The 14,678-nt window shown below is 36.4% G+C and overlaps 1 protein-coding gene across 2 annotated transcripts in view; it reads left to right on the top strand.

Moving 5' to 3' along the window:
- The window catches only part of RERG (RAS-like, estrogen-regulated, growth inhibitor), a 125,832-nt gene extending 111,952 nt beyond the window's left edge, over positions 1 to 13,880 (top strand). For both annotated transcript variants that reach the window (XM_011954398.1, XM_011954409.1), the window contains 3 exons: positions 332 to 388; positions 9,962 to 10,035; positions 12,157 to 13,880. In XM_011954398.1, the coding sequence (XP_011809788.1) occupies positions 332 to 388; positions 9,962 to 10,035; positions 12,157 to 12,564 (539 nt within the window). In that variant the 3' untranslated portion in view covers positions 12,565 to 13,880. The remainder of the gene's footprint in view (positions 1 to 331; positions 389 to 9,961; positions 10,036 to 12,156) is intronic.
- Positions 13,881 to 14,678: the final 798 nt, after the last annotated feature.

Below are 14,678 nucleotides of genomic sequence, written 5' to 3'. Positions count from 1 at the left end.
ATCTGAATTCATCATTTTGCTAAAAATTTTATATATGAGCATTTTCACGTTATACGTTTGTTTGTTTTGTTTCTAACCTTGTGACTAAAGCAACAAATCTAATTGTTGACTAATGCATAATAAACCCATTCAAACATGACAATGGTTTTTAGGCCATAATATGAAATTGGAAAATTACTTGAATAAACATAAAGAATTTATTCGGTTTACATACCAAGGAAATATAAAGCATTTATAGGGTTGTATGGAGCATTTCGCTTTCTTTAAAAATATAGGTGCGCTAAGCAAATTAACAAATTACTTTTTGAAATGTTGCTCTTTTCTTCCACAGCTCTTGTAGTGAGATTTCTGACCAAACGGTTCATCTGGGAATATGATCCCACCCTCGGTAGGTCAAATTTTGTTTCCTTCTCTTCTTCAATAAAAATTTATGGCCCCAGAGAAAGAATAATATTTTCTGTTGCAACATTTTTAAGCTCCTTTTAGCTGATTTGGAAGTGCTTTTCAAATCATACAAAGAAGCCCTCTATGAGGCTAGATGTGTGTTTCATGCTGTCTGTGCTTAGAACCCTGCAGGATTTTAATGCATAGATGAAGAAGTTAGGTCAAACCTCAGCCACAAAGAAAGGAAGTAGGTACAACACGCTGCCGTCACATCAGGAAAATGCAGCATCATTCTAATGGGAGAAAGAGGATAAAATGGACATGAGAAATTTGGTGCGTAATAGAATGGCATCCTGAGAAGAGTAACAGAAAAATAAAACTACTGAATATGGATTTTAGGGAAAAATAAAATATGTTTCTCTCTTTTCTTCTCTCCAATACATCTGACTAAAGTCTGCTGCAGAGAGAGAAGGAGAGAAGCAGCAGCAAAATATGATGTCTGTGGATCTTAAAAGTGGCAATAATGTTGATGTATAAAATGTAGGCAAACACTCTTCCTGGTTTTTTTTTTTATTTCTTTGTTTTGTTTTATTTTTGTCACTCCAAGATTTTCAGTTTAAAAGGGAGCAAGGCTTCTTTCATTGTTTTTATTCATTCATTCTACAAATATTTATCAAGTGCCTCCTGTGTGTCAAAGTGTTCTGGGTGCTAAGGATAAATCAGTACACAGCAAGAGAAGGCCTTGGCGTTTTTGAGTGCACAGTCTAGGAAAGAGAGAAGACTCAATAAACAAACAAATATATGTGAGATAGCGATGAGGGCTGTGAAGGAAAACAATAAGGAAGGGAATATAGAATGATCTTATAGTTTAGTTAGTATTTGACTAATATTTCTGAAATTTATTTTAGTAAGAAGTACAAGGTGAAAACCCAACGTTTTTGTCTAAATCTTTGACCAGTTTTTCTCCTACTATTTATTAAATACTCTCTACCTTTCTCCACTACTTCCAATGCAATCTTTTCATGTGTTGAGTTGTTTACACCAGGACACCATTCTAGATTTGCTTTTCACACCAAACAGAAGAAGCACACTTTTTCATTAATTCTATGCTGTACAGAACATTTTGATACTTTGTAAAGAACGTCTTTCCTTATTACTTTTTTATGAAATTATTTTGACTACTCTGTTCAGTTGATTTTTCCAGATCAAGTTTAGAAACTCTGTAATAATATGACATGATTTTGATTGGAATTGTACTAGAACTATAAATTACTTTGAGAAGATTCACATATTTATGTTATTCCACCTTTTAATCTAGGAGAATAGCATGTTTCTACCTTTATTATTTATTATTCTGTTTTTGCTTTTAAATAGGTCAGAGTTTTCACATCCAAATTTTTCAACATATTTTTAAATGTAGCCACACTAATTTTAAGATGATATATTTGGATCTAAAAATGCACCCGATTCAAAAAATATATATTCTTTATTATTTCACCCACCAAAGTGAATACTTATTCTGCTCTTATATTTTTATGACTTACATAGGATTTACAGAGATTATCTGAGAATCTTAATGATTTATGAGAGTTTAGTTTTAAAAATACAATTTTTTTTTATTGCTGTATCCATATATCTCAATGAAAGATGAAGCTTAGAAAAAACGATCTCATAAAATGAACTTTCCCTGAATGTGTTCCAGTACCTAATCTTATTATTCTTAATTAGTCTTAGTTCGAACCATTTTCCCTTCTGTTTTATTCATTCTGAAAAACAACTGCTATTAATAGTAATCTGCCTGCATCAGTTATGTATAGTGCAGGCTTCCTTCAGTAAGAATAAGGAAACTTTACTGAGTGACCTTGTATGGTACTTCTCAAAGAGGATGGCAGCTGCTAAGCGACAAGCACTGCCTCATCAGTCTTCAGGAGTAATGGATATATGACTCACTCCCAAGTGAGGGCTTCATTAATTCTCTCACACTGGAGGCTGGATTTGTGTGTCTATATGCGTGTGTGCAAGAGGTCACTTTTGTTCCAGCAGAAAGGGATTCTCAATCCATTTGATTCAAGGGAAATTAGCATTTCCTGAGTTTAACTTCATACTACCTTGGGGAAGACAGGATTCTTTGTTGAATACATGGCTACTGCATTAGTCCATTCTCATAATGCTATAAAGAAATACCTGAGACTGAGTAGTTTACAAAGAAAAGAGGTTTAATTGGCTCATGGCTCTGCAGGCTGTGCAGGAAGCATGGCAGCATTTACTTCTGGGGAGGCCTCAGGGAGCTTTTACTCACGGCAGAAGGAAAAGTGGGAGCAGGCATCTTACATGGCAGGACCATGACTGAGGGTGGAGGAGCATGCCACACACGTTAGAACAACCAGATCTCACTAGAACTCACTACTGTGATGACAGCACCACGAGGGATGGTGTTAAACCAGGAGAAACCAGCTCATGATCCAATCTCCTCCCACCAGGCCCCACCTCCAACACTGGGGATAACAAATGAACATGAGATTTGGGTGGAGACACAGGTCCAAACCATATCAGCTACTTTAAAAGTTTCAAAACCACCACCAGAAGAGATAACTACATTAAAAAGCCAAGTGGCTTATATACAAGAAGCAGTCTTGAATTCTGAAGTCAGTGCTTTGCTGCGAAACATGGGGCAGTTTTTTTCAACCTGGAACAGAATTGTTACTCCACAAGAAGTTGAAGACTGTGAACATCGTTCTACATATTAACACAATTAGAATATTTACTGCTTTGAAATACTTCAATGAAGAAAATGCTTACTACTATAATAGCAAGTGACTCCTAAACTTTTCGGTTTCAGACCTAGTGTTTTTTTATTTGATTTTTATGGAGAAAGCCTATCCTAATAATTCAATCAGGGGTACAGGCAAGGGAAAGAAAGACGGGGGAACTAAACCTCCACTTGTACTTGCACTTCAGAAAAGAAAGAAATTGCTTTAACATCTGAGTGTTTTGAAGGATATAATGTAAAAAAAATCAGTTCTTTACGCTGAACAATTTTAGCTTTATTTTAATTTTCCTTATTATACTGTGGATCAGTGAAATCTTTGTGGGTGGCCAGCACACCAGCACACAGATGTCTATGAACCACATTTGAAAACCACCACTGAAGCTCATAAGATGTGGGAGTTGGACCATCTAACCATGAAAAACCCCGATGGTGGTGGCAGCAATGATCTGATTGTAGAACAACAGGATCCATATTCTGAATGGATCCCAACCAAGAACTGAATCCCTACCTCCAAGAGACATATTACCCTCTAAGCATGCTGGTCACTGCAGAGAATACAGATAGAGGTTTAGAATGTGTGTGCCTGTGACTGTGTGTGTGTGTGTGTGTGTGATGGAGGCATTTGGAGAGGAAGAGAGAGACTGTATTTCAGCCTCTATCACTACTGTGACTGGTACATTGGAGGCACTGTGTTTGAATCAGCTTAGAAAAGGCTCAGATAGAAGTGAGGATGGGCATCAGGAGACGTTAGACCCACTTGTTCCTTGGTTCTGTGATTGGTTCTTCTTGCCTGCCTTACAACTCCTGCTGCTTGGAATGGTTCATACGAAAATAGATACACCCAGATAATAAGAACAAATTATCTTAACCAGATTCTAAAGCAGAAGTGCTTAGCCAACTCATAGAATTATTTAATTATTTAATATTGGCACTGCAAGGAACTTGGAGATTGTCATTTGACAAATAAGGAAACATGTACAAAGAAGTAAATTTAATCAAAACTACATGTCCAGTTGTGGTTAGACTAGGAATAGAACTCAACTCAGTACAATTTCCATTCTGGCATAAATCAACATGACTAACTGCTGTTGTTACTGTGCTGGCTAAGTGTCCATACTAACGTGTTGAAATTTGCAAAAACAAAAGCTAAATCAGTAAAAAGATTAACCACATGCAACATCCCTTTCAGCATCAACTCCTGTTAGAGTACATAAAATATACTTCTAGTTATTAAACTACTAGTGAGTGCAGATTTTAAAGTATACATCTCTCATTTACAGTGAAATTCAAGTGTAACTTTTAATGCCTCATTCCATTTTAAAACGTATATTTTTCTTACAGTATACAATATTTTGGTTCATTTGGAACTATCTCCTAAATAATCATCCCCCCACCCTTCACAAAAAAGACTCGATTTATTATTTTTGTTTAGTATGAACAAAATCAAAAGAATATCCACCAAACAAATACATACACATTTTCTTCTATGTGTTAAGATGCATAGCAGAGTCTAATTTCAAAAAATACATAGTACATTTTTTTAGAGTTAACTCTGGAAGAGTTAGCACTTAGACACTTTGCCTTTTGGGGCAATACTTCCATTGTTTTACACATAGAGAAAGTGGGCTTCTAATGAGAGAGAGAAGCTTAAAGAAAAATTTCTTAAAATGGTATGAAACCAGTATTCAGCTTACACAAAATCACTGCTACTACCCGCTGCTATGTCTGGGGCAGACATTCTCTCATATCCTGCATTTTATCCTTTTTGTTTCAGTTAACGACTAACCAAAGAATCACACAATTTCATACAATTTTTATTATATTCCATTTCCCCCCTACTGTGGCATTCTGTGATTGAAATACATATCCTATTTATCATGGAAGCAACAGAGAAAAATGTCCCTGTCTCTCAGACAACTTTTAGTGCAAAGAGATGGAATAGAGCCCAGAACTCTGTTTTCCAGTCTCTGGGGCTGATGCCAGTCTTTCTAAAAGGGAAGTCAGTACAAAGGACACTAAAGAACAGCAGAGGGAGAAGCCAAAGGGCATGGCTCCCCAGCATGTGTGATGCCGTCTGGGCTGCCCTTCCTCACGCTGGGGCACTGAAGACACAAAAAGAAAATCATTGAGAGAACACTTGGAGACAAGTGGCTGCTGCAAATAGTATTTTAGAGCATTAAATCATACAAAACTATAATCTCCCATTTAACATAAAAGAGTAGGGGGGACGGAATATTCTGAAATTGCGAATCACTACGATATGCCATGGATGGATTACATATTCTAGGAGAATGACAATAACGTAAAATACACTTATTAAAATATTGAACATAATCTAATTTTAAAACTTTACTTTTTGGAAAATACTTGAGCAATGTGCCATGCCTGTGGGCAGTGATCACTACACAGTGCTGATGGAAGTAGAAGGCAAGGATATGGCTGGCGAAGCTGCATTCTACAGTTTGCATTTTGGACAGATTATATTTACAGTAAAGTAAGAGAAAACAGTGGTCGAAAAAGGACTACAAAATAGTGGATGAAATGAAAGTCAGAAACATGAGGTAGATAGAAAAAATAATTACAAAACCACTGGCTTACGGCTACCCCCATGGGAGCAGAAACTTCCGAGTGTATTGGGTTGGTTGGTTGGTTAATGATTTGAGTAGTTTGGGCACAAAGAATTGAGTTAATAATTATGTCAATCATACTACTCTTTTTCATGGTGTTATGCTATTATTAGTGTATGGGAGGCCTTATATTATTCTACTTTCTTTTCCCCTTCATCCCTTATTTTGACACCCACTGCCCTCCTCTTTCCCTTAAGTGCAGAGTCTAATGTGTTTGAAACTAAGCATGATATTTAAAAGTCGGAACTCCAAAGCTGATCTTCCCTGACTCAAAGCTCACCTCTACCATTTGTTATCAGCGTGACTTTGGGCAAGTTATTTAATCTTGTTACGGCTCAGCTTCTTGTAAAGTGGAGCTAATAGCAATATATACTTCATTGGATATTTGTGAGGATTAATGAGTTAACATAAGTAAAGTGTTTAGAACAGTTGTTCAAATAGAAGCAGTATGTGCTAGCTATTATATGTTTACTTAGGGAAAATAGTGTTCTGTATATATATATTTTAAATTCATATAAATTTTATATATTTATATATATATACACTTCTAATCATTAGAACCAAATCTGATATTTTTAAGATCCATGCATTTTTCTCTATTTACTTCTAGTTTTCTACATGGTATTCTTTACTATGCCACATTTAACTAATCTCCCCAGTGATAAACACCTAAGTTGTCTCCAATGTGAGCTACTGCTAATGTCACTAGGGAAAACATACCTTTAAATCGGTGGTTCTCAAACTTTAGCATGCACCGTAATCACCTGGGGGACTTGTTAGAACACAGATTGCCCATAGGTCTCGGGTGGAGCCTGAGAATTTGCATTTCTAACAAGTTCCTAGGTGAGCTGGATGTTACTGGTTCAGCCACTACACTTGGAGGCCCAGCGCTGTAAGAACCTGGACTGGGTTTTTTCTAGTACATGTACCTGAGAGGGAGATTGCTGGATCATAAGGTATGCCCACATCAAATTCTAGTGAATTTATCTTCAAAATGATGTACCAGTCTACACTGTCATTGCCGGTGTAGAGAAGCTGCCTGTAACCTAGTCAGGCATTATATTACCTAGTTTTATAATTTTTGCCAATCTTTTTGTCATAAAATCATTTTATAAGCTTCTCTCTGGTAAGTAAGCAGGTAAAACATCATTTGATATATGTTTTCACTAATTGGGCATCCTCCTCTGTGAATTTCCTCTTTGTATACTTTGGCCGTATTTCTTTCCTGTTCACTTATCTTTTTAATTTCTAAAATTTCTTTCATACCTTAGATATTAACAACTTTGTGCTTATGATATTACAAATATGTTCTCCAGTCTTTAGCCTATTTAATATTGCACAAAATTCTTAATTTTAATGTAGTCAACCCATTTATTTTTTGTCTCTCTCTTTTTTTTTTTTTTTTTGTCTGTGCATGAGCTTTTATATTTTCTTAAATTTTTTTAACTTTAGGTTTCACTCTTCAAATCTAGGTAAGTTTAGATCTCTAATTCATCCAGATTTACTTTTAATATATGCCCTAGAAGCCCAACTTTATTTTGTACATTTAGTGGCCAATTCTTTCTTATTGGTTCTAATCCGAATGCTACTGTTTGAACCATTTATTATTTCCCTAAGGGACTTGTGTTGCTACCTCAGTCATATACTAAGTTCCTATATAAATATGAGTCTATTGTTAAGGCCTTGGTAAATTTGTGCATTCTGATATTAGTACCACACTGTTTGGAGTAATGTTATATAGTATTATATAATTTTAAATAAATTTCTTGAGCTTCTCAAAAAGTCCACCTGGACATTTCATTTGAATTGCATTAAATTCTAGATTAATTTTGGGAAAAACTGACATGTTTTTAAAATGTTGTTTCTCCATTTTCCTAGGATTTTCTTATTTATTCAAGTCTTTATTTTCTGTTATAAAGTTCTAAAATTTTCTATTCTAGAAATTTTTTGTTTTTGTTTTTGGAGGGTTTTGAAGGGTTTTGTATATTTTTATTACTTCCTAAATATTATTTATTTTACTACTATTGGGAGTAGCTTCCTGTTTTCTCTCACCTCTCATGCATGGCTTTTGCTGATACAGAAGAATGCTAGTGATACTGTATTTTTATCCCAGAATTTATGAGCTTGAAATTATTGCTTATAAACTTCATATTATTTTGTTTTTATTTCAGCAGAATGTACACTTTCCTCTTTTTATGCTAAATTTTAATTGCATTGTCTTTCTTAATTTAATGGCAGTATGTCAGATCTTTACAGCTCTGCCCTCTTTTTATATCTTTTCAAATACCATGCTTTGGTTTTGATTTCTTTTTCATGATGTTTTTTATTTTCTTTTCTTATAATTGTCTTGAATGTATTCTGTTTCTTCTCTTCTAATTTATTGAGTTGACTTTTTCTCGATTTTTAAGAGTTATATCATCTTCTGGAATCAGACAAGTACATTAGTTCACACATACTTGTTTCTGGACTTTTCCCCCATCTTCACCCTAATATACTGATAGAATCATCTAGAATTCTAATGCCGGATTGATTTTGATGTAGTTTTATTGTTTTCATGGACGTCTTGAATTCAGTTTCACTGGCAAAAAGTTCTACATCGATCTGAGTCATATCTTTTTGTAGGTGATGTGCTTTATTCCCTAAATCCCTTTAGACATTTTTTGTCATTGATATCCTTAAATTTTGTTGTAATAGGTTCAAATATGGAACTTTTTCCTCATGTGTCCTGCTAGTTCCTTTAATCTTAAATCTTCCATTGTTCTCTCACGTAGGGAAATTCTCAGCCGTTACAACCTCAATAATTTCCACTCCTCTATGTATTTTATTCTCTCCTTTGAAGCTCATTTTATAAAGGATACTAAGATTTCTTGTTCTATTATCCATACCTCTTATTAAATTTTACTTTTACATATTCCTTTGTTTTACTTACTTACACTTACTGACACTTCTGAGAGAGTTCCTCAACCTGACTCTCATCAGGTCAGTCATTCATTCGGTTCTTTATTTCTATTATTCTAGTTTTCATACAGAGAAGCACCAGTTGGCACTTATTTTTGACCTGTGGTTTCCATTTTATGTGATGAGGGGCATACTCAGGGCCACCCAGTCTTCTTGCACCTGCTAACTTCTCCTTCCCCTCACATAGCTTGGTGACCACTCTGCTGTTGATCCAGCAGCCTCCAGCTGGTACTGAGCATCTGCCATTTTTCTGCTTTGAAGAGGCAGCATGAGCAAGAGGACTCCATATAGTTCCACCTCCCCTCCATGCTGCCCAACCCTCCTCTACTTTGGATTACTGTTCCTCACCAATCGGGGGTCTGACCACCTTTTACTACCCCTAGAGTTTCTTATAGTTTTACATCATTTGGCAAGAACCATTCACCTCCTGGTAATATCTGTTACATTTCCAGAGTTGAGGTTTGAAAGGAAATTGGTAGTTTCTGTTGGTATGTTATCTTGTTAGAAATAGCAGTTTCCAGAAACTAGATTTTTAGAAGCACCAAGGCATTTTGTGAAAATCACCTTCTCAATTTACACTGTGGAGGTCTCATTATAGAAGGAAAAGAGTACCAGGGACCTGTCTTTTCAGAAAAATAAAATGGAAGTTTCAGAGGAAAGGATAGGGCCAGGCACGGTGGCTGAGGCCTGTAATCCCAGCACTTTGGGAGGCCAAGGCAGGAGGATCACTTGAGGACAGGAGTTCAAGACCAGCCTGGCCAACATGGTGAAACCTCGTCTCCACTAAAGATACAAAAATTAACTGGGGGTTGCGGTAGGCACCTGTAATCCCAGCTACTTGGGAGGCTGAGACAAGAGAATCGCTTGAAACCTGGGTTTCAGTGAACTGATACCACACTACCGCACTCCAGCCTGTGCAACAGAGCTAGGCCCTGTCAAAAAAAAAAAAAAAGAGGAAAGGATAGGGTAGCAAAGATGCAAAGAGATTCCCCTATTCTATACTCTGAAAGTTGGCAGCACCCATGTTAGAACTTGGTATGCCCAGGAGCTAAGTATGAAGATTCTACATTTTTGCACATCCATCTTCTCCTTCCTAGACTACACAGTTCCTTATGCTGTAAAATCAGGAATGCTTTTCCCATGCCCATTTTCAGTTTTAAGGATCAAATTAAATCCTGCATGTATTTACCTTTTTGCCTTTTTTATTTGCTCATTCCCTTAGAATCAACCTACCGACACCAAGCAACCATCGATGATGAAGTTGTTTCCATGGAGATACTAGACACTGCTGGTCAGGTGAATAAAGAGTTCAGCTAAAATATTTTTCTGGATCAAATAAAACTGAGAAATCTATGCTATGAACAAAAATAAGGCACTTTTCTTCAACTAAATTTTGCATGCCTAAAACCTTTTTCTCTAATTAACTAGTCATTTTGTATATTAACATATTTGTAAATATCTGTATATGCATTCTATGTAAACTGCCCAGTGTTTCAAGAGGGTTTTGAACATACTATAATATTCACATATCATCTAGGTTAGACTCACTCACCTATATTTTGTGGCATACCAAGATATTAATAAGTTTTCATGGTCAAATGTGTTTTGAAATGCTCAAATGAAGTTAAACAGGTGTCTTTACTAAAAGAATTCTCAAAACCTCTAACATGCATATGTGTGAGTATTTAAGAAAGAGATTTAGTATATATTGTGTTCTAAACTTACATGATGTCATATAAGTTTGTTTGTTTCAGAATACTTTATTTTAGGTGTCTTTCTTGTAGTATTTGGTATTAGGTCAGTCACTTCTGAGATTACAAAAGGGTTCATAGGTAGGTTTAGTTTTCAGGTATAGAAATGGTCACCGGCGGGGCGCAGTGGCTCCCACCTGTAATCCCAGCACTTTGGGAGGCTGAGACAGGAGGATCATGAGGTCAGGAGATCAAGACCATCCTGGCTAACACAGTGAAATCCCATCTCTGCTAAAAATACAAAAACTTAGCCAGGCGTGGTGGCAGGCACCTGTAGTCCCAGCTACTCAGGAGGCTGAGGCAGGAGAATGGCGTGAACCCAGGAGGCAAAGCTTGCAGTGAGCCCAGATCGCGCCACTGCACTCTAGCCTGGGCAGCTGAGTGAGACTCCATCTCAAAAAAAAAAAAAAAAGAAATGGCCGCTGGAATGACAGAAAGCTGAAGTTTTCCACGGTACTTTATCAATGACCTGTGACGCCCAAAAAGACTTGAATCAAAGTGTTTAAACCAAGAAATGTTCTCGAAATGAATTACCCACTTTTCCATCTCATCACCACCTATTTATTCTCTGACCTTCACAGAGCACTGATTCTGAAGAGAGGCAGCAGGGAAGTGCATGCCTCCAGAAGTCATTTGAACCTGGGAAAGCAATGCTTTTTAAAATCACACATGCCACTTTCCTATGAAGGAGTGATAACCCACTTTGAGAATCAGTTCTATAATAGTTTCTGTCATTGGTACTACATGACATTTTGGGGGCTCTGACATAGGAAAAGAAAAAAAGCCAAATCCTTTAGCATAGAGTTGGATTCTCTAAATAGTTTGTCACAGTTTTACTGGAAGCTAATTGTCTATAATCTGAAGAAAGAGAAAATTAAAACAAACAACAAACCACAAAAGTAATAAACAAACCAAAATGGCATCTTGCTAAATTTTAACTCTAATTATGATACTTAAAAGGTGGGATAGGGGTTACTTGTCTGTTAAAAAATTGCTAATTCCTGGAGGGGCGCAGTGGCTCAAGCCTGTAATCCCAGCACTTTGGGAGGCCGAGACGGGCAGATCACGAGGTCAGGAGATCGAGACCATCCTGGCTAACACGGTGAAACCCTGTCTCTACTAAAAAATACCAAAAAAAAAAAAATCTAGCCGGGTGAGGTGGAGGGCGCCTGTAGTCCCAGCTACTTGGGAGACTGAGGCAGGAGAATGGCATAAACCTGGGAGATGGAGCTTGCAGTGAGCTGAGATTCGGCCACTGCACTCCAGCCTGGGTGACAGAGCGAGACTCCGTCTCAAAAAAAAAAAGAAAAAATTACTAATACCTTAATTGTGATGAAAAGTCTCAAAAGTGATGTGCTTAACTAAGATTATAATTTCTTTTTAGTTCTTATGATTACAGATTTAATGATATGGCAAGAAAAAAATAAAAGCAGAAAGGTAAAATCTGTTGAATTAGAAAATATTCGTTCCCTGAAATATGTTGAGATGAATAAGTAATGAATGTATTTAAAACTTATTCAGAAAGTTTATACAATTAGAGTACCACGACATTTTAATGACTTTGGATATAAAGAATAGTAATTAAGGGATTACTGTCAGCATTACCAGCATCCATCTATTTTGATTATTTCCAGGTCTCTTGACGGCCATTTTTCTTTGCCAACAGGAAGATACCATTCAGAGGGAAGGACACATGCGATGGGGGGAAGGCTTTGTGCTGGTCTACGACATTACTGACCGAGGAAGTTTTGAGGAAGTGCTGCCACTTAAGAACATCTTAGATGAGATCAAAAAGCCCAAGAATGTGACTCTCATCTTGGTTGGAAACAAAGCTGACTTGGACCACTCCAGGCAGGTTAGCACAGAAGAAGGAGAGAAGCTGGCCACAGAGTTGGCTTGTGCTTTTTACGAGTGTTCTGCCTGCACTGGAGAAGGGAACATCACAGAGATATTCTATGAGTTGTGTCGAGAGGTGCGTCGCCGGAGGATGGTGCAGGGCAAGACGAGGCGACGCAGCTCCACCACGCACGTCAAGCAAGCCATTAACAAGATGCTCACCAAAATCAGTAGTTAGGCAGCCCAGCTGAGGTGGACCACATAATTGGAAACACTCTTCCCCTGCTGTTCCCCTTTCAAAAATAAAACGAAATATTGCATTCTTTGTTTTGATTCTGGGAAATGTCTGGGCTTCCCATTGTTCCCAGCCTCCCGTAGGTTGGGAAGTTTTAGGGTGTTTTATGCAATTTCAGTGCTAACAACTTCTTCCTTTCCTGCTTGAATAAAGATACACTCTAATGGCATTTGAACATGTAATCACCAGAGATTCTGAAATGACTGGTTTATATTAAGCTATTTTTAGGCATCTTCACCTTGCTTAAGTAGGTTGAAGTTTTTTCAAAGGCATTTAAAAATTCAGTTTCTTGTCAGATACTACAAATAATTGTCTTAAAAGTCTAAGATAGCAGAAAATACAGGAAAAACACAGGAGAAGAAGCTGAGCTATTGGAATAGGAAATAGAAAGAACTCTAGTTTCTGTCTGAAGTGAAGATTTTCTGAATTATCTAATATCATCTAGGTTTTCTTTAACATTTTATTTTGTTCTTAAGTTCAAGCATCTTCTCACTAATGTTTTTCACTATAACAGAGAATTCGTTTCAATTTGAGTTGGTTCTCTCAATGATCTATTGATCATTACACCCTAATTCTCCTTCCGTGGCTCAAACAGTATTTTCGCTATAACAAACGCAGCAGGAAATTCAGACCCTGCTGGGCCTTTTTTCATTAAGTCAGGGTGATGTAAAAACATTGGAAATCTTTTCACCAAACCCTGACTTTATCGAATGCTAGTAGAAGATGTAGAATTAGAGACATCTTATTTGTTTATCACCTTAGCAGAAAAACCATAGTCCAAAAAACAAGAAAATTAAGAATGGAGCTTAACCATGCCTCCATTGAGAAGTCTAGGCTTTGAGTCAGGTACAGTAAGAAAAATTAGCCTCTGATTCATTAAGTCTGCCACATAACTTGTTTTGATATTTTGGATACATTAACTCACTTAGGAACTTTCAGAAAACAATGGGTGATTAAAGTTCATTACAGCTGAATAAATGTGTCTAAAACAGATTCTTGTATTCTGAAAGTACAGTCTACAACTGATAAAACTTTGTGATTCTTTTATCCCTCATTATGCCCCTATACACCAAGATTTGGGTACTTTATTTTAGTAGAAAATATATATCTTTTACATATGTATGTATTTATAAATGCATAGATATATGTATAAAAATTTGTAAGAGTTGGAGGCATTAATTCACCAATGCATTTGGACAACTTGGTGTAACTGTATTTTATGTGACTGTAATAAAAAGCATAATTTTCTCATTCTGTCATATTTGGGTAATCTTTCTTGTGATAACATGAAACATTTATAATTTGAAGGGAGACACGAGGAGACAACTGAATTGCAAAATTGACAAATCATATAGATGTAGAATTAGAGACATCTTATTTGTTTATCACCTTAGCAGAAAAACCATAGTCCAAAAAACAAGAAAATTAAGAATGGAGCTTAACCATGCCTCCATTGGGAAGTCTAGGCTTTGAGTCAGGTACAGTAAGAAAAATTAACAGCTCCTGTTGATTAGCTCCTGTTGATTAGAATAGCTGCTTTTGGAGTCTTTAGGTGCTATTTTAGGCACTTTATATATTATCAAATCTTCACAATCACTCTGTGCAAGACTAGTACTATAAGCACAATTATAGAGATAAAGATATTGAGTCACAAGCGGAAAAATGTAGTAAAGCCAATTTTGCATAGCTATTTAGTGGGTAGAACCAGGATTTGAACCCAAAGAGTAAAAAGTTTGGATTCTAGACTCTGCATTATCATCAGTTATATACTTCTTATCCTTGAGCTGTAGCGGGGAAGATACTGAAGCAGATAATTCACTTTATTTATGTTTTTGTTTACTCATTACAAATATTTATACATGTTGGACACATAACTTGATACAAATTAGTCTATTTGATGGTGTCTAATCTGAGCCTTAAAGTATCCATGAGAGTTACCCAAGAAAGAAATATGGTAAAGATATTCTAGGCAAAGGAAATAGCATGGAATCAAAATATAGAGACATGAACATGATGGTAAATGTGGTAATGAGAAGGAGTTTAGAGGACCACATATA

This window comes from Colobus angolensis, unplaced genomic scaffold (genome assembly GCF_000951035.1).
Source record: "Colobus angolensis palliatus isolate OR3802 unplaced genomic scaffold, Cang.pa_1.0 Scaffold11, whole genome shotgun sequence".
NCBI classification, from domain to species: Eukaryota; Metazoa; Chordata; class Mammalia; order Primates; family Cercopithecidae; genus Colobus; species Colobus angolensis.
Note: the sequence above shows the minus strand (reverse complement) of the source record. Positions and strands in the feature narration are given on the sequence as shown.